This window comes from Theobroma umbraticum, unplaced genomic scaffold (assembly GCF_002168275.2).
Source record: "Theobroma umbraticum cultivar Fairchild unplaced genomic scaffold, ASM216827v3 scaffold_67.0, whole genome shotgun sequence".
Lineage (NCBI taxonomy): Eukaryota > Viridiplantae > Streptophyta > Magnoliopsida > Malvales > Malvaceae > Theobroma > Theobroma umbraticum.
This window is the reverse complement of record NW_018397262.1, coordinates 5,892,802-5,916,182: the sequence shown is the minus strand read 5'-3', so window position 1 is coordinate 5,916,182 and position 23,381 is coordinate 5,892,802. Positions and strand designations below refer to the sequence as shown.

Sequence of the window (23,381 nt, the reverse complement as noted above, 5' to 3'; positions counted from 1 at the left end):
TGACATCTGCTAACTAAAAAGATTTTAATGGAATACACGTCGACGTCACAATAAAATTAAAATTAAAATTAAAATTTATAGTCTTGATTATTGCAATAAAAGACGGTGGCATCATGCAAAATCCAGTCTCATCAATCCAGCTGGTGGATATTTATTTTGCAGAATGTCGATAACGTAATGTGAAAAGGATGGGTAACAGAAATACGTACACAAGGACCAAAACCAAGCCTCCTCCTCCTCCTCCCTGATCTGGGTTTGGTTTTCCACGCAAAGCCAAGTTTGTGGTCACCAGGTGTGGAAAGCCCCTTGGTTTATATTAAAACCTGGTAACCTACCCCTGTTGCTTTCCATAAGTTTCCAGGAAATTTGGGTGTATCCGCCGTGCGCATAGCGGAGAGTGGGGGAGAGATATTGATAACTGAAATACTTGATGCATGAATCAACCCACCTGGTCTTGGTTGGTTTGTGTCATGCAAGCTAAATTTGTGGTGGATGGACATGAAAGTTTAGCTTGAGCAGAGATTTAAGGTGTTTAAACAACAAAGACATGGGGTATTTCACTAACAACCTGAGATGAGTAAAAAAGGTTATTTCAACATTATATCAATGTCACGTGGGTATAAAATAATCAATAACAATTTTACTTAAATGTCCGGTAATCAACTGTTGATCATAATAACTTTTTCGATCCTTGTTTTTTAAGAATTAATTCTCCATTATCGTAGTGCTGGTGATGAAGTCCATGCAAAGTCTTCCAGTGGCATGGTATAGATTGATTATTCTGGGACATAACATGGCCACAGAGTTTGAATATTTCTAAATAGATGAAATGGTAGAACCATAATGTAGTTTCAAATTTGTATACAGATGGAATTTAAAAGGTAGGACCTGATGTGTGACATAATCCAAGCTTTCAACCCCAAATTCCTAAATTTGTTCAGAGGAAAGTTTTATTCTAGTAGCAATATAGCTATAAGACTCCAGGTGCATAACTTCTCTGTCTCTAGTCACATCAGAAATTAATCGTCAAGTACTATTTAAATACAGACTGAATCAATGCAGAAATGCAAGCATTGGGAGAAAATTTTCCTAAGAACTCCATGTACCATAATTTTGGTAGCAAAAGAATTCAAACCATAGGTTATGATGGTTTGAGAAATAAGATCAAAGCAACTTTCTGAACTTGAATAAGTACACTAAACAAGAAATATCAATAAATTGCCAGGAAGAAAGCAACTATCATGAGCTACGTACTCAACTTTCTAAATACAACAGTTAGTGTTCAGCATGCACAGTTACAATTCATGTAATTCTACAAGAACTTTTATGAGGGGGGGGAAAAGTAGCGTTTTCACCTCTTGAATAAGAACACAACACTAACCTCCAAAAAGGCAGATGATAGTTATTGCATTTCATCTGCTTTCTCAAAAAAGAGTTGTTTCTTCTTCCATTTCCTGAATAAATATCTCGGTTGGTTCAAGGCAACCTCTCAATGTGTCATGGCCAAGCTGTGCTCGCTCATTGTCCCCAAACCCAAACATCCTCCCTTTGTGAGTTACCACCACAGTGTGGTACAGACCTGTGCTGATCTGAGCAACATGGTGGCCTCTCAAGCTATCAAGGATTCTAGGTCTCATAACTTTAGCAGATACACTCCTGTCTGGAAACCCAAGGCTCCCAAATCCCATCCACCCAAAGCCATAGACAGAACCACCATCAACCAGAACAAATGTTTTCCTCTTTCTTGCACAAACCTACAGCAAATGGTAACGATGGTCATTCAATCATGCAAGCAAAGCATGTCATTCAATTAGACAAAATCAACTGGATTCTTCTCATGGACAAAGATGAAACAGTGGAGGTTAGGGATGACAAGCATCCATGTCAACTTCAATATGCTTATAGGCATGTCAGAAAGCATTGATATGCAATCACAATTAAGTATTATCAGCACATTACAGTCCAATTCTTGATTTCATTAAGGGAATGGCGTGCTCCAGAAACAATACAATGCTGAACCAGCTAGGTAGGTAATACAGCCTGATGTGTGTCACAATGAAGTTGAATAGGTCGTAAGGAGAAGGCTAAGAGTTTCCAAAATTCTATCAATTTTGATGTGGATCCAAGTTACAATCAAATGACTGAATAGCAACCGTAACCCATCTTAAAAGCATTCTACAAGAAAAGGAAAACGGAAAGAGAAATAGGTAGGAGGAAGAGTTTGATATGGGCTTGCTGCACAGTAAACTTATATATAGCATATTGCATATCCTGATGCACTCGAGCATATTTCTCCATTGGAAATGTTACAATGATGGATGAAACCAACCTGCACAGCAAGCTGACTCTTAAGGCTGATCAAGTGTTCTGGAAGAGTCTTATCAATCTCATCTCCATGGCCTAATGCACCACAGTAACCTTTCCCCCACGTATATACCTACAGCCAGCATAGAACATTGTGAAACCACAAAAACACACATAATCAACAACCACAAAGTTCAACTAAATTCAGAGACTCACGAATCCACTGGAATCAAGTGCCACAACATGCTCATCACCAGCAGAGACACGAAGAATATGAATTCCCTTTCTCTTAAATGTCTGGATTGCACGTGGCAGAAACTCGTTGTGCTGCTCCCCATGCCCAAGACAAAAATTAGAACCAGAACCAAAAGAGTAAACTGCTCCATTGTCCGTTACAGCTAAAACATAGCTAGGGCCAGCAGCAATCTGAACTACAGAACCAACTCCCTTAAGCTGTTCAACGATTTTGGGGGTTGGTCGGTCTTGAGTGTCACCATGACCCAGCTGGCCATGCGTGTTAGTTCCACATGTATACAGATGACCTTGTCTTGTAAGGAACACAGTAAAATTCAGTCCAGCAGCTACCTGAAACAAGTTGAACCTTTCTAATATTAGCCAAGAAAAGTTTTGGAAGAAAACAAATACCTGCTAGGTGACTTGAAATCTTCAAAACCCATGATGCAAGGAAGATTCAGCAACTTCCCACTAAATTCTTGTCTTGATAATTATATTAAGGATGCATTATTGCAAGAATTATCTATGCTTTGACCTGAAAACAATAAATGAAGTCTTAATCTATCACAAACAACTTGGTTTTTGAGGGCTTAAACCTAGCTCACCAACAAGCTTAAAACAGCAGTTTACACAACAATACTGCATACTGACTTTTCCTGAATTACATGCAAGCATGATGCATCATACTTATTAGGTTTCATGACAATCATCAACCTAAAATGCTAATACATATAGTGATGACAGAAAACAGCTGGACAGGAACAAAAACCTAAGCCAATCATTCCAAAAAATTTAACTACATCTCCTCCTCAAATACAGGGAAGATAAGAAACAACAAAAAGTACGACCAATACAATTAAGACATCAACCTAAAAATACAAAGAAGTTAAAGATCCACTTATTCTACAACCCATAGCACAAGCTGCTACCACCCTCAAGCACATGTTTCACACACGAGGGTGATATGCACTCTACCTGTTTACAAGGAATCCCCTTCATTGCTTCGACAAGCCTTGGTCTAAAAATGGGGCGGCTTGTATCTCTGTGGCCACAACAAAAAGATGAATTGTCTCCACACGTGAAAACCTGAAAAATTAATTGTTGACACAATATGAATATGACAACCACTTGGTAAACTAATCACATGTATTTCAGTGTTGACAAAATCAAATGTGCATGCATCCACAAATTTTTGACCACAAAGGAAACTGGGGGTATAACATATAAAATTAGCCAAAACAGTACAACTTTATATGCATTCAAGGCAAGGATCACTTAAAGCAAGTTCAACTGAGGCATCAAATAGATGAGAAAAGATGCTTTTTAATAGCGCTGCACAACAATGAAGCAACATGAGCTTGGTTCATGCCAAGCTAGATTAGAACTCACGTGAGCCCATTCAACAAAGCTGTGGAGTTCGGCTCAAGTCTGCCGATTTCAAGCTTTTCATCTAAGCAAAACCGAGTTCAACCAAAGGCCTGTTCAACTAATCAGTCATCAGAGCTGGCAATGCAAGCTCATAGATGGCTATCCATACTTTAACAGAGCTCATTATATAGCCAACTCAGACTCATAAATTTATACACTCTGCTTTCTAGTCTAGGCTCAGCTTGCTTCTGCCACCAACTTAATATGGGAACACAACAAAGAGGTTGCTACTGTTACAAAACCTTAGCCCTCAAACCAATAAGAAAATCATCTGTAGGGTCCACATCTTCATGAACTTTTTTTCAAACTTTATTTGAATCAAGATATTCGGAACTGATCCAGCACTTAATAAACCTAAACAACAGGTGCTATTTAAGAAATAAGAACTAAAGTGATTAAGCCTATACTTCAGAAATCTAAGGTACTCGAGCTTAAGTCAAATATCACTTTAGACAGCACAAATTGTCCAATCAATGCATTAAGAGCCCAGACAACCAAACTATGCTTTGAAAAAACATGCAAACAGCTACATGTTATGTTGCCTATGTATTTGCAATCGGCATTCGCTAGCAACCACAAAATTGAAGATCGTTAATAAGACAAATAACGCTTCCTTAAAGACATGTTCAATAGATATAGCTCTAAAAAGTTCTCTGAATGTATTTACTTAAAGGTCAAAAATGCAACCTTGGTGTCTTTCCAAATCATAATGCAATGTATTCCTAGTCTGAATCCAAGTTTAAGCAGGGGAATACAACATTGATGTTATCAGCATTAGCAGTCAGGTAAAATTAGACTTTTTCTAAAGGCAGCTGGGTCAAACATTCACAACCACATCAAACACTAACATGCACGTGCAATTACAAAGAAACTAGATTGACATCATCTGCTATGGAAAGATTATCTGCAGCGCCTTTACAAAATGTAACTGACGTATGCTAACTAACAAACATGGGAAACTGAAGTAAGCTGAGTCACAAACCTCTCCAGACTGCAATATGAATGCAGCATGATTGTGAGAAGCTGACACCTGCATCACATTAGCTGGAGGAGGGAAGTTAATCCCGGTAAATGCTACACATTGTGTTGTTTCAGGACCATGACCAAGGACACCACACAAGCTGGAACCACAAGAGTACACTGATGAGTTGCTAATTAGCAATGTGTGATACCTTCCAGTTGTTATCTGCATCTGGTAAATCAAACTGATGAATAAGTGTTGAGAAACCAGAACTCTATTGATGGCAATATAGCATCTATAAGAGGTGGAGGCAGGAGTTTAACAATGCTATAGACATTAAAAAAGAGAGAACTTTAAATAACAACTTCTCCCATTTTCTTCTCCAGTAGGCCTAATATTTTAAACTCCTCTAAATTACTTTTGGGTTCTTGTTGTGAATTCAAAGAATACTCTTTTTCTGCTATTCAAATGCAAAAAGAAAAACTCAAATGTTCCTGGCTAAAGTACTACAAACAACTATAACACAATAACATAATTCAGCGTGATAAGCAAATCAAATAATGTCATACCAGAAACAAAATTTTCTAGCAAAAAGCAAATGATAAGGAACTATCAAATAACCAATTGTTAAAGCAAGTAAAAAGGCAACCCAACTAAATGCTGATTAATCCACTGTTAAAGCAGGGTAGAATTTGGTCTAATTTCAACTTAAGCATAAGTTAAGACTTCGTTGGGATGTTGCTTTTATTACTTACTATTTGATATTTGTTTCCTGTTTCTTCAAAAATTCCCATAAAATAATATTTGATAACCAGTTAAAAGCATAATTACTCCATAGGAAACTAAAACCAGGCATTTTATTATTCACAAAAACTTTAAATTCCTTCATACTGGTATTTCCTTTTATATCCAAACGCGCCAAAAACGCAAACCATAGAAGACCAAACAGAAACTAAATCTGAACTAAATTCGAAACATTTATCAAGTTAACACACAAAAATTAAAGTTATTGAAAAAAAAAAAAAGAAATAGTTACATTGCCTGCAGAGGTTTGGACCATATACGACGACTGCTCCACTGACTGCAAAAACCTCAAAACTCTCTTCCAATTCCCATCACACCTGTCAAAAACCTCCTTTTGACTACTCGTGCTCATTCCACTATAAACCTCATTCGTCCCGCACAGCTGAAACGCAGCCAAATCCACCAACGACCTGAATTTCGTCGGATAAACCCCGTGGCTCCCTCCGAATGTTCTCGAAGTCAACTCCAGCGACACCAGGTCAGCGGCACTTAACCGTTTGCCTGACGTTAGGATTTCCAAAATTAAATGCGACGGTAATTCCTCTATCGAAAACAACCTACTCCGATCAGCCATTGAATAATTTAAAACAACGAATTGAGTTTTCTTTTCTTTTTTTTTTTGCAATGGAAATGGAAGGGATTTAGGGTTTTGATTTTTTAAAAAAATCAAATTTTGAGGCGAAATCTTAAGCAATTAAAGCAAATTATAAAGAAAGCATCGGAAGGGAGGAGGATTGAGAAATTTAATCGCAATTGATGCTTTGATTGGAAACTAATCATCAGATGAGATGGATCTGATCACTCGATCACCGTTCAAAGTTTTACTTTCAGAGAGAAAGAGAGGAGGCTTGGATGTTCTTTGATCTGCCAAAGGAAATGTTAAAAAGGCATATAAAGGGAAAGATCAGTGGCCACTGAGGAGCTCCTTTTTCTTTCTTTTTAATTTTGTTCACTTGGAGAAAACAATTTTTGATTTTGTAAAGTCAGTCGTAAGATAGCAATGCGAATAGAATTAATGAAATTTCAACACGTATGCGGAAGTTTCCTTCAGATTACGTGTCGGAGGCTGATTGGATAGAGGACGACAAGTTGGCGGATCTACACATTACTTTCTCGTTTGCAGCAGAAAATCTATTGAAGTTTGTTCTGTTTTTGTCTTTGGTTGTGGATTCCACTTGTTTGTTCGATCCCACACGCTGTTCTGTCCTAAAATTTGAATTACACGTGGAGCTCTCAAGTATCGCCACGTGGAGAACATCAACCGCGTCCTTTTTTTCCTCCGGTACTGCGAGCGCGCGCGTAAAATAATAAAACGCAGCGTTTTGCATATTTACAAACCCTAACCTACATTGACCAACACAGTCCTACAGCTATTGCTGCAACCAAATTCCCTCACTAATTCAAACTCGGAATTGTTTTTGGTGGGTTATAGCAATGGAGGAAAATAAGAAGGCTGATGGCCTGGAAGAGGAAGAAGGAGAGTCAGAGTACGTATTGCTTGATCTTGATGCTGTTTCTGGGCAGATAGACATTCCTCCAAACGCACCTTACACACTCTCAGTAGGCTCTGAATCTCATGTCATTTAATTTCTGAAGGTTTTTAAATTTTGGGATTTTTGGGTTATATGGGGTATATGGGATAGAAGAAGCTTTACCTTAGATTATGTCTACCCTAAAAGAATTGTAGTGTTCTTACTGTTGCTTTAATTATGGTGGAACTCATACAAACTTGTGTGTATTTATGTGTATGTGTGCCTTGTGTTAGTTGTTGGATGAAATAGATTTTAGCCTGTTTATGTTTTGGTCCTTTGATTGGAGCTCTGCTGCTGCTGGATTTTCATTTGGTTTGCTAGCAATGCATTACTGTAGCTTTTGATGATCTGTTTAGAAGTGTGCCTTCACCTTAGCCGTTGCCTACCTTCTTACACTCTTGCTCTACCCTTTCCTATCCTACTTCTTACTCTCCAAACTCCGTTAATTATTTCTTGTCTGGAAATCTTTGTTTGCTAGATGAACTGGTATTTTGTTGTCAGTTTTGCATACGATTTCATTTTTGTTTTTATTTTACAATATTGTGATTATCAGGTTATTCTGAATTTCAGGGTCTTGATACGAAGAATCCAATATTAATCATAGATGAAAAAGTGAAGCTGGTAAGTTCTTAGCTCACAAAACTCTTGCCTTTACCTTGAGCAAGAAAGGTTCCAGGCTATTTATGTTTCCAAAATTTTATTTCCTTTCAGGGTTTCCATTTTACTCAACAACTAGGACTGTCATTTTATTTATTTATTCAAGTTTATTTATCAAGAAATTCTAAATGGTCTATGAAAATTTCAAGTACTGCATGGGAAGAATGTAAAGAATTCAGAAACCATCCACTGAATCGGATATTTGCAGATAAATGGAAGATATTCTTCATAGATTCTTTTCCAAAGCATTCACATTCAAGATTCTAGCTGCTAGGCACTTTCTCCACCTCTTATTTCTTAAGCAAATCTGTCAAATTCACCCCTTTACAAATTTCTTGCAGTAGTTTGTATGTCCCCAATAGGCTTCAGCTATTCCTCTTATTTTTACCTCTTGGCTTGAACTTTAATAAACACCTAATGATTGCTGGGATCAGAAAGTTTTTAGTTAATGAAAACTTTTGTCTTCTTAGTTAGTTCTTTTTGCATTTTACTTAATGAAACTTTTATCTTCTTAGGACTTTTTCTGATTTCCAGATTGGAGAATATGAAGAAACAATTGGGACCTGCCTTGTCTTCTCTGAAGATGGTAAACAACTTTTCGTAACATAATCCTTTATAATGGGGGCTAGACCAATAGATTTTAAATAATGAACTAATTTGCTAGCTTGACTGGGATGTGGTTAATTGTCATCCATTCTCTCTCTCTCTCTCTCTCTCTCTCTGTTGTTATCATTTTACATGCTCTTACTCATGCATAGGAGAATTGGAAGTGAAAGTTTCCTTTTGTTAGTTTTTATATAATGGTAAACAAAAATAGCATGGAAGAATTAACTATGTGAGATCTTAACACTGGAATTGATTTTCCAATTACCATTTTTGTTTTCATAAGGATTTTTTTTGTTTCCTGCTACCTGTTTTGTATGTCTTAGGTGAACAGATTCCAAAAGTTTTTTATTTTTCTATGAAATTGCTGCATTGAAAATGCTAATTTTGAGGTTAAGTTGAGTCTCTAGCTTTTAGTTTTGTTGAAAATTTTATGCCTAGGGAGCTTATCAGCGGGGATGGACATGAAATTATTGGCATTTACTTTCCTGTCCTAAGTTTTATCTATGTGGCATTCCCTGCTCAAGCCTAGATTAGTTTACTGATAAGGCATAGGGTTGGTTTATTAATATTGATACTAGTTTATTTTGTTTATATCCTGTTTCAATTGCATATCAAGATTGCTGGGGAAGTTGCTTCTGTGATTTTCTCACTTGCTTTTCTGTTTATTACTGCACAAATTAAGAATTTGTTGTGCCAATTATTCTTTGCAGAAGCTTCCCCTGTAGTTCATGAAGAGACAGGTCCATCAGAAGCAAATCTCTTCTCAGGAAAATATATAATAGATCCAAATCAAGCTCCAAGAAAGCAAGTAAAACCAGTTGCCCAACTTCACAAGATTCTTAAGTTTCGACTGTTACTAGATGATGACGCCCAAGATGAAACAAATTCACCAACTAATTCAAATTTGTAATTAGCAAACTCTAATTTGTAGTCGCTGTTTAATGTACATCGTTAATTTTGGAAGTTACTTTAATGTAATTCGAGCATAGTTATGCTCTGCATTTTCCCATACTGCTGTGTAGTACCAAGAGTGCTGCAATATTGTTACTTCTTGGCTGAATTGTAAAGGAGAGCTGTGGTTGGAAGTTGGTGGTCAATACAGATTCTTTGTAAATGTTTTTAATCAAATGCGATGATGACATTGCCAGGAGTTTGGACCTTATTCTATATGTAAATTCTGATATAATCTGTTCTTTTAGAACCCAAACATTCAACCATGTCTGATAAAATAAATTTGTTACAGTTTTTATGGCTAGTATTTCATGATACAATCATGACTTAAAAAGAAAAACATAACTAGAATTTGACAGATTAGGAAGCTGGAGAGAGTATCTAGTGTGCAAGCCGTTGCTGTTGGATTCCATTACAGACTGATGACTAATAATTTGGGTCGTTTCTCTTGATTTTCTTTGCACTTTATCTGTTTCATCCAGCCCTCTTTCCTCTAGTGAATATCAATCAAGATGCTAACAACCATTTGCATATCCTTCAAAAGGTAGTAGATTCACTGCTTATTTGCTCCATACACTTGTTCTTAACAGGGTTCTATAGTTAGTAAGGGAGTTTGCTTCTTGTTACCTGTTGGGTCTTTTGTTTTTTTTTTTCTATTCAAGGTCTTGCAGAAGCACCAGCCGGTCTAAGAGCACAAGGAAGGTCCTATTACTTCTGGTTTTCTATTTCTTTTTATGCTCATAATGCGGAAGAAAGTGTGCTTATTCTGCTTCATGGTTGTCATGATTTGATTTTTCTTCTCTGTTATGCTATTCCTTTTCCTCTGTTTCAGTTATAACTTGGTTAATTTTCTGATTCGTTAGTAACATGAATATTATGATCATATGTCCTTAATCTGATACAAATCATTTAGCTGAGGACAAGCCAAAGATATTAATGAATGTAGAACTTAATTTGGGAGTTGGAGTCTGCAGATTGGCTGGCCGTCAAGAGCTTAAAGTTTCGTCCAGAACTGCATATTGGCATTCAGATGGAACCAATTTCACTCGGTGTAACTAAGCCACTTGGGCTTTCCCCCATGAAACACCCAACAACTGTGGGGAGAAAGCATGGGCAGATAATAAAAGTGGAACAAAGTCGTTGACTTTTGACGCTGCAAGTGCCAAAAAGTTTAACATAAACAACAAATAAGGCAAATGGAATCCACCCCTACCCTTCAATTTGCTTTAAGCTTTCTTCATGACAGTTTCCATGAAATTGACTTGTATACGTATAGGTCATTTCTCTTCTCCTGATTGTGAACCTACCCTGGTACCTTCCCTCTTTCTTCTTGGTATTTCTTCCTTCTTTCCTTTTTATTTGCTCCACAGTCTATACACCATGTCTATCATAATTCTACTGTTGGCAGGGTGATTGCTTCTTTTTATTAGCTGGGTTTTTTCTTCACTGCCTTACAGAAGGTAACTTTAATTTCTAATACTCTTTCTGTCGACTCTTAAATTATGACAGATTTCATGCATGCCATGAAATATTTTTCTGCTCTTTTCTGCTATTACTTTCTCAGCTTTTCTATGATCTCGACGAGTCTTGACATTGATAGTTGTTGATTTTGGTTATTAACTTGTTTGAAATATTATCTGGATGCTTCATGCTCAAGATGCATGAATATTTAGATCAAGCAATCAGATAAGGGAGGATTACGAACTGCAAAATCCAACTAATCTGTTAGAGCTTACCTTTTAGATGAGGAACTAAAGTCAACAAAATAAGCAGTTTGAACTCAAGTAGCTGGAACTAGATCGAAAGGGGTTCTTAAGGGAGCTCTTTAGAGTCTGTTTCTACTTTTGGAATTCTGTTTTGTTATTACAATTAGTTATTCTTATAGCTACAAATTGATGAGTAAATTTCAAATTTTTGCAGGTATCCAGATATTTTCTCAAGAGACCAGACATACCTCTATATCTCTATCCAAATTGTGTTAAAATGAGTAAAGCATTAAAAAGTTTCATGTATGTGGAAATTTTGGTAGTGAATGTCGACTATTATGGACTTGTCAGAAAGTTTATTTGGTCTCTTTTACTGTTTTTTGCAACATTGGTCTTGGATTTATGAGAGAATGAAGAATTTGTTGCTGAAAGTGGGAAAAGCCTGGAGCTCAGAATTGGAAATCGTACTAAATTCTGAGGAATTGCCAACTTGTTTACCAATTATAGGCTTCTTAAACTATCTGTTTACTGCATGATTTCTTTTAAAGTTTACGTTGTCATGACAAAGCATTCTAATGCCATGTATTGGGTGTTATGCAGGGACTTAACTGAACAAGTGGGAAAAATTTTTGAAGTTGCATATACTTTATGGAGTCTGATTGGAAAGCCCTGGGATTTCCCTGGAGGCTTTGATCAGAATTTAAAACATATGAAGAGAAAAAGGGATGAGCTCAATGGTCAGAAGGAAGACACGACATCAAGAATTAAAGCAGAGCTGCATCCGAGAAAGAAAGTCAAGAAAGAAGTTGAGCTGTGGGTGGAAAATGCTAAAAGGATAAATGTCGAAATACAGAACCTAGAATCTGAAGTTGAAGCTAGCAGCTTTCTCTCACGCGGATTCCTTGGAAAGAATGTTTGTAAGAAGATAGAAGAAGTTGAAGAACTTCTTGAAAAGGGCAGATTTTCTGATGGCTTAGTTGTTGATGATCCTTCATGGACTGGACAGGCGTTTCCAACACCAAGTTTAGTTGGTGAAACAATAAAACTTAAGAAGGATGAAATTTTGGGATACCTGATGAATAATGAGGTTGTAAAGATTGGAGTTCATGGAATGCCAGGAGTGGGGAAAACAAGTGTCATGAAGCTTGTCAACAATGAACTCCTAAACGATGCAGACAAGTTTAATATTGTAGTATGGGTCACTGTGTCAGGGGAAAGCGGTGTTGTTGAACTACAGAATAAGATTGCACGGGCAATGGATGCTGTTATTTCTGAAGATGAAGATGGAACAATAAGAGCTGGGATACTATCTGAAATATTGGGTCAAAAGGGCAGGTATGTGTTAATCTTAGATGATGTACGGGAGCACTTTTCTCTTGAGGAAGTTGGAATTCCTGAGCCATCTGCAAGTAATGGGAGTAAATTAGTGCTAACAACTCGATCATTGGATGTATGTCGACACATGGATTGTCGACAAATAAAAATGGAAACACTTCCTGAAGCAGATGCGTGGAGATTGTTCTTGGAAAAAGTTGGTCAAGATCTAATGAATATTGCTGATTTAGTGCCAGTTGCAAGATCTGTTGCTGAGCATTGTGCTGGTTTGCCTCTGGCAATAATTGCAGTTGCTAGTAGCATGAAAGGTGAATATAGCCTTCCTATATGGAGGAACTCATTCAATGAATTGAATAGGAATGTCCACAGTATCAATGGAGATGTTAAAGACATGGTGATTCAGCGATTGAGGTTTAGCTATGATCGTTTGCTCGATCCAAAAATTCAGAAATGTTTCCTCATTTGTGCAGCATATCCTGAATATTTTGGAATCCATAAGGAGCAGCTGATAAGGAACTGGATTAGAGGGCAATTAGTGGATAATATGGGTGACATGCAAGCAAACTTAGACAGGGGCCAGGCTATCCTAAGAAAACTTGTTGACAATTGCTTGTTAGAAGATGTTGGAAATGGAAGAGTGAAAATGCATGACCTTGTAAGAGATATGGCATTACGTATCCAACATCAGCTTTATTCCTCATAAAATTAACTTTCAATTAGAGCCAAATGTACAAAGAGTAGGTGCCTGTCCTGTGGAAAGTGAAGACATATCAAAGGGAGTGATTGTATGCTATTTTTTTTTTCTTTTCCAACTGACTGAAATTCCCAAGGAACATCCACACATAGCTCTTTGCATTTCGTAGTAATTGTAGAAAATAAAGATGTCCTTCTCGTTTTAATCCTAGTGTTATGAAATAATTAACACTATAAGGAACCTAGAAAGTGTCGCATATGAAACACTTAAGCCTGCATTGATCTTTTTTCCATCTGCAAATGACAAAAAATTGTGGCATACAAGTACGAAATCCACTGACTTGGGATTCATAATTTTTCTAACTTGTTTCATTGCTCTTTACTTTGATCCTTTCAATGGTAGCCAGGTGGTATCATTAACAAAGAAGTCACTGTATTCTGACTTTCTGAGGGCTTTCATCGCTACTGCTCTTTCCTGTCTAAACAACCAAGTAGTATATATCAACAAGTCAAAGGAGGGTTCCATTCTGTGCATCTTAATTTTAAGTTTCATGGACTGCAACAAAGCTGCTATTATATTCCTTATCATGCTTCCAATACAATATATTTTTGGTCCCTATGGTATTTTTTGAGTTGGGCAAGAAACTCTGTAACTTCCCATGTCTTGCATCCTTTCTTATATCAATAAAATGCAACAAAATTACTTGCCTAATTCCATTATATGCTCTTAATTCTGGCATCTAATTACTTACAATAACACTTCAGGACTTGTTTAGAGTGCCTGAGTGATTTTCTTCCTCGTTTAGGGGCTTATATAATTTTTTTTTTTTGTGAAAGATGATTTTATTAGCACTAAGCCACCAAGCCATCCAAAATCTTTTAACTGTTTGCTAAAGACTTGTACTGGCATAAGACATCTAGCTTGTGTAATAAGAAAAATACAATTACAAAGGGAAATTGCTTCACAGAGTTCTTTCCAATTTCCTTCCCTAACTTGAGCTAATGAAACCAAAAGAGCTCTCCTATTCCTGAAGACATGTGCTGTACAGAAGAATAACAGAAATTCAAGATTTCATCAAGCAAGTCTTTCTGTGGCCTTTTCTAAACAAAAGAAAACGTCCAATGTAGGATCCAATCAAGAACCAAACAAATCAGAAGGTCCTGGCAATCAAAGTCCACCATTCAAGAACTTTGCTTGCAATTTCTGCCATCCACAAAAAATCTTATCAAAACACTCAAGAACAGCCAGAACAGAAGAAAACAACATGCTTCCCAAGCTGCTGCAAGCGGTGCCTTCTTTGCTCCCTTAATCTGCCAACTTCAAGGACTATTGCTGTGGAACCATTTCTCAGACGAACCAATGGCACTTCTACTAATCATCCTTGGTACACGCCTTTCAAAAGGTCCAAAAGCTATGCTACAGGACTTCCCAACCTGTTGTTCTTTACTCTCACTTCCACAGCAGATTGGTCGCCCTCTTATGCAGCCAACAACGTCCATCATGCTCCTCCTGGAACTGCTAAACAGCCTTATTCACCACTCCACCTGCATCATCAGGAGTTGAAACACCCATCAGGCCATCACCGCCTCTCTTCCCTACCATCCTTCTTCCTCTGCCAATCCCTTAAATCCCCTGCTAAGGAGAAAGTCCCTTTGTGGCCTCAAGGAAAAAAGAGGGCATTCATGAGAACCCCTGCCAGCTCCAATCGAAAATTCTTTAATATAGAAGAAGCGCCAGCAGCTCCCTTCACCTAACCAAAAGTTCCCCATCCTTGTCTCCTGCTCCCACTTCCATTTACCTTTCCTCCCTTCAACACTCGTTCTCTCCCTCCCTTTCAGTTACAGCTTCAGAACTTTAGACATACTTCACCACATTACTTCCTTGATTCTCCTACTACTCACAATGAATGAAAGGATTTCATGATCAACCCTGCCAGCTACTAATGTCAAAGGAAGGAACACCACCAACACCCATCCACCAACCGATTTCATAAAAAATTCAACCATCGCCTGCCAACAAACTCTTCCACAAAGAACCCACTCCAAGAACCCCAACCCTCATACACAAGTTCCCCATCCCTTACGCAAATCTTCCCCTGCCTCCCACTTCCATTTCCATTGACCCTTCAAATGCTTACTTTCTCAGAAGGGTCCCTCCATCAATTTCTACCTATGACAGCTTTGCGATATCCACAGTGAAACACCAAATCACAAAAAAAAAAAAAAAAGAGCAAAGGAGAAGTTGTTAAAACGCATAAATTAACTCTCGCTGCCCCAAAGATCACCAGTGTTAACTTATGGTCATTCAACCATTCCTGAAAAAACTAGTTTCACAACTTTCAGCCAACCAATTCAAAAACTATTATCCTATACAATTATGAAACAATATATTTGATTCACATCTTTGATCTCTAACTTGACTAATGGAGTCTACTTCATTTACTAGTGGCTATGATTATGTGGATAAAATCTACTGGGATATATTATAATTATCATTTGGTGTTACGTAGGGACGTGCGACCGTGGATTTTATTCTGAATAAGGTTTATAAACACTGGGACAATCATAGAAGCCTTCACCAGAACATGATTAACCTAAAAGGAAAATCGGAGGGTTTAAATTCCCTGAAGGAAGACACTGAATCAAGAATGAGGCCAGAGCTGCATCCGAGTAAGAAACTCAAAAAAGAAGTTCATCTATGGTTGGAAAATGTTGAAAGAATCAATGGTGAAATACAAAACCTTGAACAAAGAATTGAGGAGAGTAGTGCTTTCTTACGTCCTTGCTTGATGATGGCCAACCATCTCCTCCTCCTTCTTTTAAGCAAATCGTTACATCTTCATCGGAATGGTGGGTATCAGAGAAGCGGGACCATCCCAATGCCAAGTCTCTATTTGAACCATTTGTTGAGTTCAGTGACCATTGATTTGTACCTCTCTCTCCTTATTTTCCGGAAAAAAATGGTACGCAACTCAACGAAGCATCACTCCTTTTTTATATGTCTTATATTATGTTAATTGATTTCAAGCATCTCTCTCCCTTGATCATCTATTCACTTGAATGTAAGCAGTCACATCTGCTTGTTTGTTGGTTAGTTGACATCTAGTGCATTTCAATTTCAAATATAAATCATATACTAATCGTTATTTCGTTCAATCTGTCAAGGGGAAAGCATCTATCTCGTCTTTCAGCCCTTTAGTTTGTTATCTAAATCATTGTGATACATCGTTTCCTCCGGGATTTCAACAGGTTTTAAGGTCTGATTGCCAATTGAAAGTAATTGCAATAGCAGTTCCCTTCCTGCTTCCTGCTAAGGTGTAGCATGTCGTGTGTGCATGATTGGCACCAACGCAATCGTGGCCCTGGTTTTCTCCCAGATTAACCTCAAGTTTGATCCAGTGTATTCCAAACAAGCCTTCAGTCATTAGCATGTAAGGGAAGGAACGAAGAAAGGTGAATTCTTAGGAACCCGTGAAGATGTTGCTGCTCTCAAGAAAGACTATAAGGAAGCTGAAGCCGAAGGTGTGGAAGAGGAAGAAGGGAAGATTACTAAACATCTGTTCATGAAGATTACTTCAGCCATTTGGGATAAAAGCATTGAATTAGATGGCTGCAAAATCTGTAGAGATGGTATTATGTTCCCATCTGATCTATAGAATTGAGTGTTGCCTATGACATTGTTGGTTTCTGTGAAGAAGAGGCATTTTTTCCGTGGTTCATCGCAATGCCAAGTGGCATGTTTTCTTTTCTTAAAGAAATTACTATGTCGTTGTAAAAATATTAAAAGGTTGTTCTCATGTAGTTGGCTGCTGAGGAACGTCCAAAATTTGAAAGATTTGAGCGTTCGGGAATGTGAGCAAACGGAGGAAATAATAGTACCAGAAACTGAATTCATCGAGGAAGACCCAGCAGGTGGCAGTAATAGTAATACCATTCAATTTACTCTTCCAAATTAAACACATTGGAATTGTGGAGATTAACGAAGCTGAAAAGTATTTGTAGTGCAATTGAGTAATCGTTTGTGAGTCTCTTGAAGAGATTGATATCGATGCTTGTCCAAAATTACGGAGGATGCCTCTGTATCTTCCCCTGCTTGGTGATGGCCAACCATCTCCTCCTCCTCTTAATAGAATCCTTATATCTTCGAAGGACTGGTGGACATCGAGAGAGTGGGACCATCCCAATGCCAAGTCTATGTTGGAGCCATTTTTGATTTACTACCTGACAGTTGGAGTTCTGCGTCAGATACTGAATCAGATTACTACTCAGATTAGTTATGGTGGTGACCGTTCATTGATTTCTTTTGAAAGTGTAATGAGATGAAGTCGATTCCTATATCTCTTTCCTTACTTGCCTTACAACAATGGTATATAACTCAACAAAGCATGTCTCTCCTTTTTATATTTCTTACATTATGTTAATTGATTTCAAGCCTTTTGTTTGATAGTCTTTTCAATTAGTCGTGAGAATCGGGAGATGCTCTTTTGGAACCATCAAAAGCAAGCAGCCACATCTGTTTGTTAATTGGTTAGTAGATATCTAATGCATTCCAATTTCAAATATAATCATATACTATAAGCATTCTGATTATCATTATTTTTTGTTGGGTCTATGAAGGAGAAGCATCTATTTTGACGGTCAGTCCTTCGGTTTGTTATCTCAATGATTGTGATACATCTTTTCTTTCAGGTCCAGTTTGGCATTGCTAATGCCATTGAAAATTGAAAATAATTGCAATTGCAAGTCCCTTCCTCACAATCTGGATTTTATTTGTAATCAAATTGGCGACGCGAACAAACGCTGCTCAAGCTTGAAGTATGGAATCAATTACCAGCCAGCCACATTGGCACCTGGGGGTGATCTTGCTAAGGTGTAGCATGCCTGTGTGCATGATTGGCACCAACGCAGTCGTGGCCTCCCAAATTGACCAAAAGTTTGATGCAGTGTATGCCAAACAAGCATTGATTAGTATGTGAGTGAAGGAATGAAGGTAGGTGTATTCTCAGAAACTCGTGAAGATCATGCTGCTCTCAAGGAAGACGATGAGGAAGATGGAGCGGAAGGTGTGAAAGAGGAAGAAGCGAAGATAAGTAGGTATATGTTTCATGAAGCAGCTGCTAATGGTCTACTCTCTCTAAAGGGCATTCCAATCTTACTTTAATAATTTTGTTAGTACAATCGGGGCAACAAAATAACCCTGTTTGTAATTTATAAATGGAATTTTGTTGATAATTTGACTGATTGAAGGAAAGCAAAGCAAATTTTACAACATTTGGCAATCCTAAGCCTTAATAGGTAATTTGCTTGCAAATTTTTTTTTTTATTTATTAAAAGCTGATGAGTCTGGTGATATATCATAAGCCAAAATCAGCAAAGAACTGGAATTTAATTTAATTGTACAAATTTATCTAAGATTCTTCTGGGGTGCTTTCTTTTTTCCAAACGATTATAGTGGCTTAATTATAGAAAAATTAAGAAGTATTCACTCTAACTTTTTCATCTTTTACTTGATTCATACTTTGTAATGACCCCGAAACCAATGACATTACTTGCATTCTTGTGAAACAGAAGACAAGAAAGACAATAATGGAGGAGAGTAGGACAAGAGGCCCCATATACTCTCATATCTGTTTTGTCACGAAACAGCTTCAAGTAAAGTTACTCTCAACTTTTGCGATGACTTTGCTTTGGTCAATTCATTTACCACGATACTGCAATTTGCTTGGAATCTTCCTTCCTGATGGGACCTTCCACGAAAGTGACCTTGCCTTCCCACTCTCTTTTTCTTTGATTGAATATCAACAAAGACGCTAAGGCACATTTAAAATCATAATTTTTTTTTTAATCTTTTTATCATAAATATAAAATCATAAATTATAGACAACTAACACACATTTTGTCTTCTAGCAAATACTATCCTTACATTATTGGCAAGGAAGTCTGTTCTCACAAAACCTGCATTACCCTCCTATTTTTCCAAAGAAATTGAACCTATAATTTGTTCCTTTGTAGCTCTCCTTCTGTTAATTTTTTCGTATGCTTACCGTATGACTATTGCTCTATGCATCTTCTCAATGGTAGCAGAGTTATATCATTTGCAAAGAAGATTTCTCAGCCTTCCTTCACTGGTTTTCTTTCTGTTGCAGGTGAGATTTTCTTAAGTTTAGGTGAGTCAGGGCAGGCAGAAGAAGAACCATTTCAGTGGATCTTTTCTTTAAGGAACTTCGGTAGTTTTCATTGTCGGTTCTTTTGCATATAGTGCTGCTGCTTTTTCTCTGCAGTCACCATCTCAAAACAAGCTAGTCAAGACAGGTACTTTAAACATCCCATATCTGTTTATTTTGATTCTAATTAACAGCAAGAAAGTTTGTTTGCTTTGTTCTATTTCATGCAGATGATTTTTTCTAATTTGTTTGAGTCATTTCTCTTATTTCCTTGTCCCCATTCTGTTGACAAAGATTGCTATTGTCTTTCCTATGTTTGGGTTGTTCTACTCTTTTTCCTTTAAACCAGCTTCATGATGGGAACTTATACCAGTGGCAGCTCAATAACTTCAAATGCGTAAAGCAATATATTCAAATGAGACTCTTTTATTGAGATTAAAATTTTTGTTTTAAAGCTTTGAATAACCAAATTCAAATTTTTGATTTGACATATTCAAATATTTATTATAAAATATAGCAAATATTTAACTATTATAATTATTTTATTTTCTTAAATAGTTAAAATAAAATCAACACTTAAAATTTTTAATTCCAATAAATTAATTATCATATAAAATAAAGGTACTATAATAATAAATACAAACTCTAAATTAAAGTAAAAAAGTTTGCAAAGATTAGAACAATAGTACCTAATTATTAAATACTTATTACAAATAAAAAATGAGGCTTACAACTTTATAAAGATAACAAAATAACATACTATTTGCCCATTCTTTAGAGAAAGTCTGAAGTTAAAGGAATAAAGAGCAAATGATGGAAGAAAAATTTAAGAGTAGATATTATAAATGAAAAAAAATAGTTAGAAAGTGATAAAAATTGAGATTTATTGGACATATAATTAAAAGAACAAGAGAATATGTATTTTACTAATTATTTTTTATTTTTATATATTTTTAATAGAAAATGAGATAATTAGTTCAGAATTAATAAGATTGTGGAAGTGAGAGAAAATAGATATTTATTAGGCATGAGAGAATAGGTAAATATTTTATTAATTATCTTAATTTTTACATATTTTTAATATAATTAATTAAATTATTATTATTATAAAAAAATGGGGTCTTTTCAAATTTGGAGCTTAAAGTCCTTGCTTGGATGACCTTACCTAAGGGTCGGCCCTGACTTATACCTCTACATCAAAAGCTACATCAATTCTCCTCTTAATTTAATTTGATAAAGAGGAAATTATTGAAATGCCAGAATTATTCTTTGGAAAGAGAAGACCTGGAAACTGCAATACTGTTTCAACACTATAGTTATTTGAAATTAGAGATGCAAACAGGTAGAGTATCTATTATTTTTGAGATACTCAACACAAAACTATTTAGCTATCAAGATATCCAAACCCCATTAAAACTTACATAAAATTGCAAGACACTATCAAAACCGAATCTTAGCAGTGAAGAAGTATCTGTTAATTATCCAAATCTATTAAATACAAGTTTAAGTTAGCAATATTGGCAAAGACTTGGAGTGTTTCTCATCCTCCTATGAGTTCAATCCCTACTACATAAAATTGTAAAACACTATCAAAATTGAATTCAAATAGTAAAGAACTATCTGTTAATTATCCAAATCTATTAAATACCTATTTAAGTTGGCAAAATAGGCAAAAACTTAGAGTGTTTCTCATCCTCCTATGAGTTCAATCCCCACTAGTAATAAAATTTTACATATTTAAGTTTGCATCATAGTTAAACTAATATAAATTAATTTGAGATGGTAAAGATTAAACTAATATAAATATTTAAGTTTGCATCATAGTTAAATGAATATAAATTAATTTGAGATGGTAAGGATTAAACTAATATAAATATTTAAGTTTACATCATAGTTAAACTAATATAAATTAATTTGAGATGGTAAAGATTCTGTTAACATAAGGTTAATAAAGGTTCAAATCTCACAATATCTAAAATTTTTGTAACATTATATATAATTGAGTTCTAGTTTAAGGTATCTTAAAGGTTATACTCCAAACTTACCTAAATCCCTGTCGAGTTTTCTTTTCAAAAAAGAAAATTGTGTTGAGATAAGGTTGACGAAGGTTCCAATCTCACAAAATCTAAAATTTTTGTAACATTATATATAATAAAGTTCTGGTTTAGGGTATCCTAAAGGTGATATTCCAAACTTACCTAAATTCATGTCGAACTTTCTTTTCAAAAAAGAAAATCCATGTCGAGTTTTTAAAGTCTTACCCACCTTATGTTATCGGGTTAGATACCCATGGGTATCCATATAACCTTAACCCATTTACATCCCTATTTGAAACTGCAAGATAGAAGTGTATCTCAACATAAAAAGAAGAATTTTCTGCCTTTCATTTATAAATTTGTTTTCATGCATTTATGTTCATCATTTTGATGATATCTAATTACCTAAAATTATGCTCTAAACATGCTACTGAGTTCTAGAGTGAATTTCTTCCCTGTTTAGGGGCGTATACAATGATAAAGACAATATATTTTGAATCACATTTTTTATATCCAACTTGTCTAATTAATTTAAGCTCCTTACAAGTATGTATCAACGAGTTTATGCAGTCTACTTTATTTTTAAATGTGGTATGATTATGTTGATAACATATACCAAAATATATTATAATGTACCATTTGGTGTTATGTAGGTACCTGCAGCCATGGATTTTGTTCTAAATAAGGTTGATAAACACTGGGACAACCATAGAAGTCTTGACCAGAACATGATTACCCTAAAAAGAAAACTGGAGGGTTTAAATGCCCTAAAGGAAGACACTTAATCAAGAATGAGACCAGAGTTGCTTCCGAGTAAGAAACTCAAGAAAGAAGTTCATTTATGGTTGAAAAATGTTGAAAGAATTAATGGTGAAATACAAAACCTTGAACAAAGAGTTGAGAAAACCCCTATTTTCTTATGTGGATTTCACACAGAAAATGTTTTAAAAAAGATACAAGAAGTTGAGGAACTTCTGGCACAGGGTAGGTTTGATCAAGGTTTGGTAGTTGATGAGTTTACATGGATAGGACAAGCTTTGGCAACAACAACTTTAGTTGGAAAAGCTGCAGATACATGTTTGAAAGAAATTTGGACATATTTGATGGATGATGATATTCCAAAGATTGGTGTTTGGGGAATGGGAGGAGTGGGGAAAACAACCATAATGAAGATTATCAACAACCAACTTTTAAAAGAGACTAAAAAGTTTAAGATTGTGATATGGATCACTGTATCAAGGGAGATGAACATCTCCAAAATTCAAAATGGTATCTCACGTAAAATGGGAGTAACCCTTCCTGAAGATGAGGATGAAACAATAAGGGCAGGAATGCTATACGAATTGTTGACTCGAAAAGGCAGGTATGTGTTAATTTTGGATGATCTATGGGACACACTTTCTCTTGAAGAAGTAGGAATCCCTCAGCCTTCTAATGGAAGTAAGTTAGTGGTAACAACTCGGATGCGAGATGTGTGTCGCTATTTGAGTTGTCGAGAAGTTAAAATGCCTACTCTTCCAAAACAAGATGCATGGAGTTTGTTCTTGGAGAAAGTAGGTGGAGATGTTTTGGAATATGAAAACCTGTTACCAATCGTGGAATCGTTGATTGAATGTTAGAACACCAAACTGAAAAACTTAGAAATTGGCTCAAGGCGGTATCAATGTCACTATCCTTAAGGTTTATTCGCCCCCACTTAAGTGTGCAAAAGATTACCGCGTATAAACCTCGAAGATACAATGAAGCCCAATGATTGATGCGTTTTGCACTGACGAAATCAATTCACTGAGCACTCACCGGAGTATAACAAGATTATCAAACTTCTATAATACTTTTCTGCAGGAAAATAGTATAGAGAAGAAAACTTGGAAAATGTTTGAGAAAGAAGATTGAGAGATATTGTTGTTTTTTCTTTTTTTTCAATGGATAATGAGGGTCATCTTTTATAGGCATAGATGCCTGTTCTCAAC

The 23,381-nt window shown here is 36.2% G+C and overlaps 4 protein-coding genes across 8 annotated transcripts; 3 read left to right on the top strand and 1 right to left on the bottom strand.

Moving 5' to 3' along the window:
- Positions 1-1,197: 1,197 nt before the first annotated feature.
- LOC110419691 (Regulator of chromosome condensation (RCC1) family protein) lies at positions 1,198-6,654 on the bottom strand. Of its 2 annotated transcripts, none has more exons than XM_021432783.1 (6): positions 5,964-6,654; positions 4,949-5,158; positions 3,514-3,624; positions 2,521-2,889; positions 2,330-2,437; positions 1,198-1,754 (listed from the first exon to the last, which is right to left on the bottom strand). In XM_021432783.1, exons 1-6 carry the CDS (start codon positions 6,303-6,305, stop codon positions 1,425-1,427), a joined length of 1,470 nt encoding a protein of 489 aa, XP_021288458.1. In that variant the 5' UTR covers positions 6,306-6,654; the 3' UTR covers positions 1,198-1,424. The 2 variants fall into 2 exon arrangements, with proteins under 2 accessions (XP_021288458.1, XP_089640292.1); XM_089784166.1 differs by having other exon boundaries at positions 5,969-6,106.
- Positions 6,655-7,093: 439 nt separating this feature from the next.
- Positions 7,094-9,676, top strand: LOC110419518 (Transcription factor TFIIIC, tau55-related protein). The gene is made up of 4 exons (XM_021432604.1): positions 7,094-7,291; positions 7,834-7,884; positions 8,455-8,506; positions 9,237-9,676. Exons 1-4 carry the CDS (start codon positions 7,166-7,168, stop codon positions 9,434-9,436), a joined length of 429 nt encoding a protein of 142 aa, XP_021288279.1. The 5' UTR covers positions 7,094-7,165; the 3' UTR covers positions 9,437-9,676.
- A 634-nt stretch (positions 9,677-10,310) lies between these two features.
- Positions 10,311-13,574, top strand: LOC110419535 (putative disease resistance protein At1g15890). 4 transcript variants are annotated; one of them, XM_021432627.2, is made up of 3 exons: positions 10,311-10,788; positions 10,886-10,937; positions 11,398-13,574. In XM_021432627.2, the coding sequence occupies exon 3, from the start codon at positions 11,716-11,718 to the stop codon at positions 13,219-13,221; it is 1,506 nt and encodes a 501-aa protein (XP_021288302.1). In that variant the 5' UTR covers positions 10,311-10,788; positions 10,886-10,937; positions 11,398-11,715; the 3' UTR covers positions 13,222-13,574. The 4 variants fall into 4 exon arrangements, with proteins under 4 accessions (XP_021288302.1, XP_021288303.1, XP_021288304.1 ...); XM_021432628.2 differs by having other exon boundaries at positions 10,311-10,937; positions 11,398-11,486; positions 11,784-13,574; XM_021432629.2 differs by having other exon boundaries at positions 10,316-10,937; positions 11,398-11,647; positions 11,784-13,574.
- A 5,665-nt stretch (positions 13,575-19,239) lies between these two features.
- On the top strand, positions 19,240-23,030 carry LOC110418850 (putative disease resistance protein At5g63020). Its single transcript, XM_021431676.2, has 2 exons — positions 19,240-19,523; positions 22,065-23,030. Exon 2 carries the CDS (start codon positions 22,203-22,205, stop codon positions 23,028-23,030), a length of 828 nt encoding a protein of 275 aa, XP_021287351.2. The 5' UTR covers positions 19,240-19,523; positions 22,065-22,202.
- Positions 23,031-23,381: the final 351 nt, after the last annotated feature.

What these genes read in the sequence shown, in the direction of transcription:
- LOC110419691 (XM_021432783.1), bottom strand. Translation starts at nt 6,305, where the DNA reads ATGGCTGATCGGAGTAGGTTGTTTTCGATAGAGGAATTACCGTCGCAT. An exon ending in TCCAAACCTCTGCAGGCAAT is followed by an intron (nt 5,159 to 5,963) that starts GTAACTATTTCT and finishes TTGATTTACCAG; the next exon opens with ATGCAGATAACAACTGGAAG. An exon ending in TCATATTGCAGTCTGGAGAG is followed by an intron (nt 3,625 to 4,948) that starts GTTTGTGACTCA and finishes TTAATTTTTCAG; the next exon opens with GTTTTCACGTGTGGAGACAA.
- LOC110419518 (XM_021432604.1), top strand. Translation starts at nt 7,166, where the DNA reads ATGGAGGAAAATAAGAAGGCTGATGGCCTGGAAGAGGAAGAAGGAGAG. An exon ending in TAGATGAAAAAGTGAAGCTG is followed by an intron (nt 7,885 to 8,454) that starts GTAAGTTCTTAG and finishes TCTGATTTCCAG; the next exon opens with ATTGGAGAATATGAAGAAAC. An exon ending in CCTTGTCTTCTCTGAAGATG is followed by an intron (nt 8,507 to 9,236) that starts GTAAACAACTTT and finishes TATTCTTTGCAG; the next exon opens with AAGCTTCCCCTGTAGTTCAT.
- LOC110419535 (XM_021432627.2), top strand. Translation starts at nt 11,716, where the DNA reads ATGATTTCTTTTAAAGTTTACGTTGTCATGACAAAGCATTCTAATGCC.
- LOC110418850 (XM_021431676.2), top strand. Translation starts at nt 22,203, where the DNA reads ATGAGACCAGAGTTGCTTCCGAGTAAGAAACTCAAGAAAGAAGTTCAT.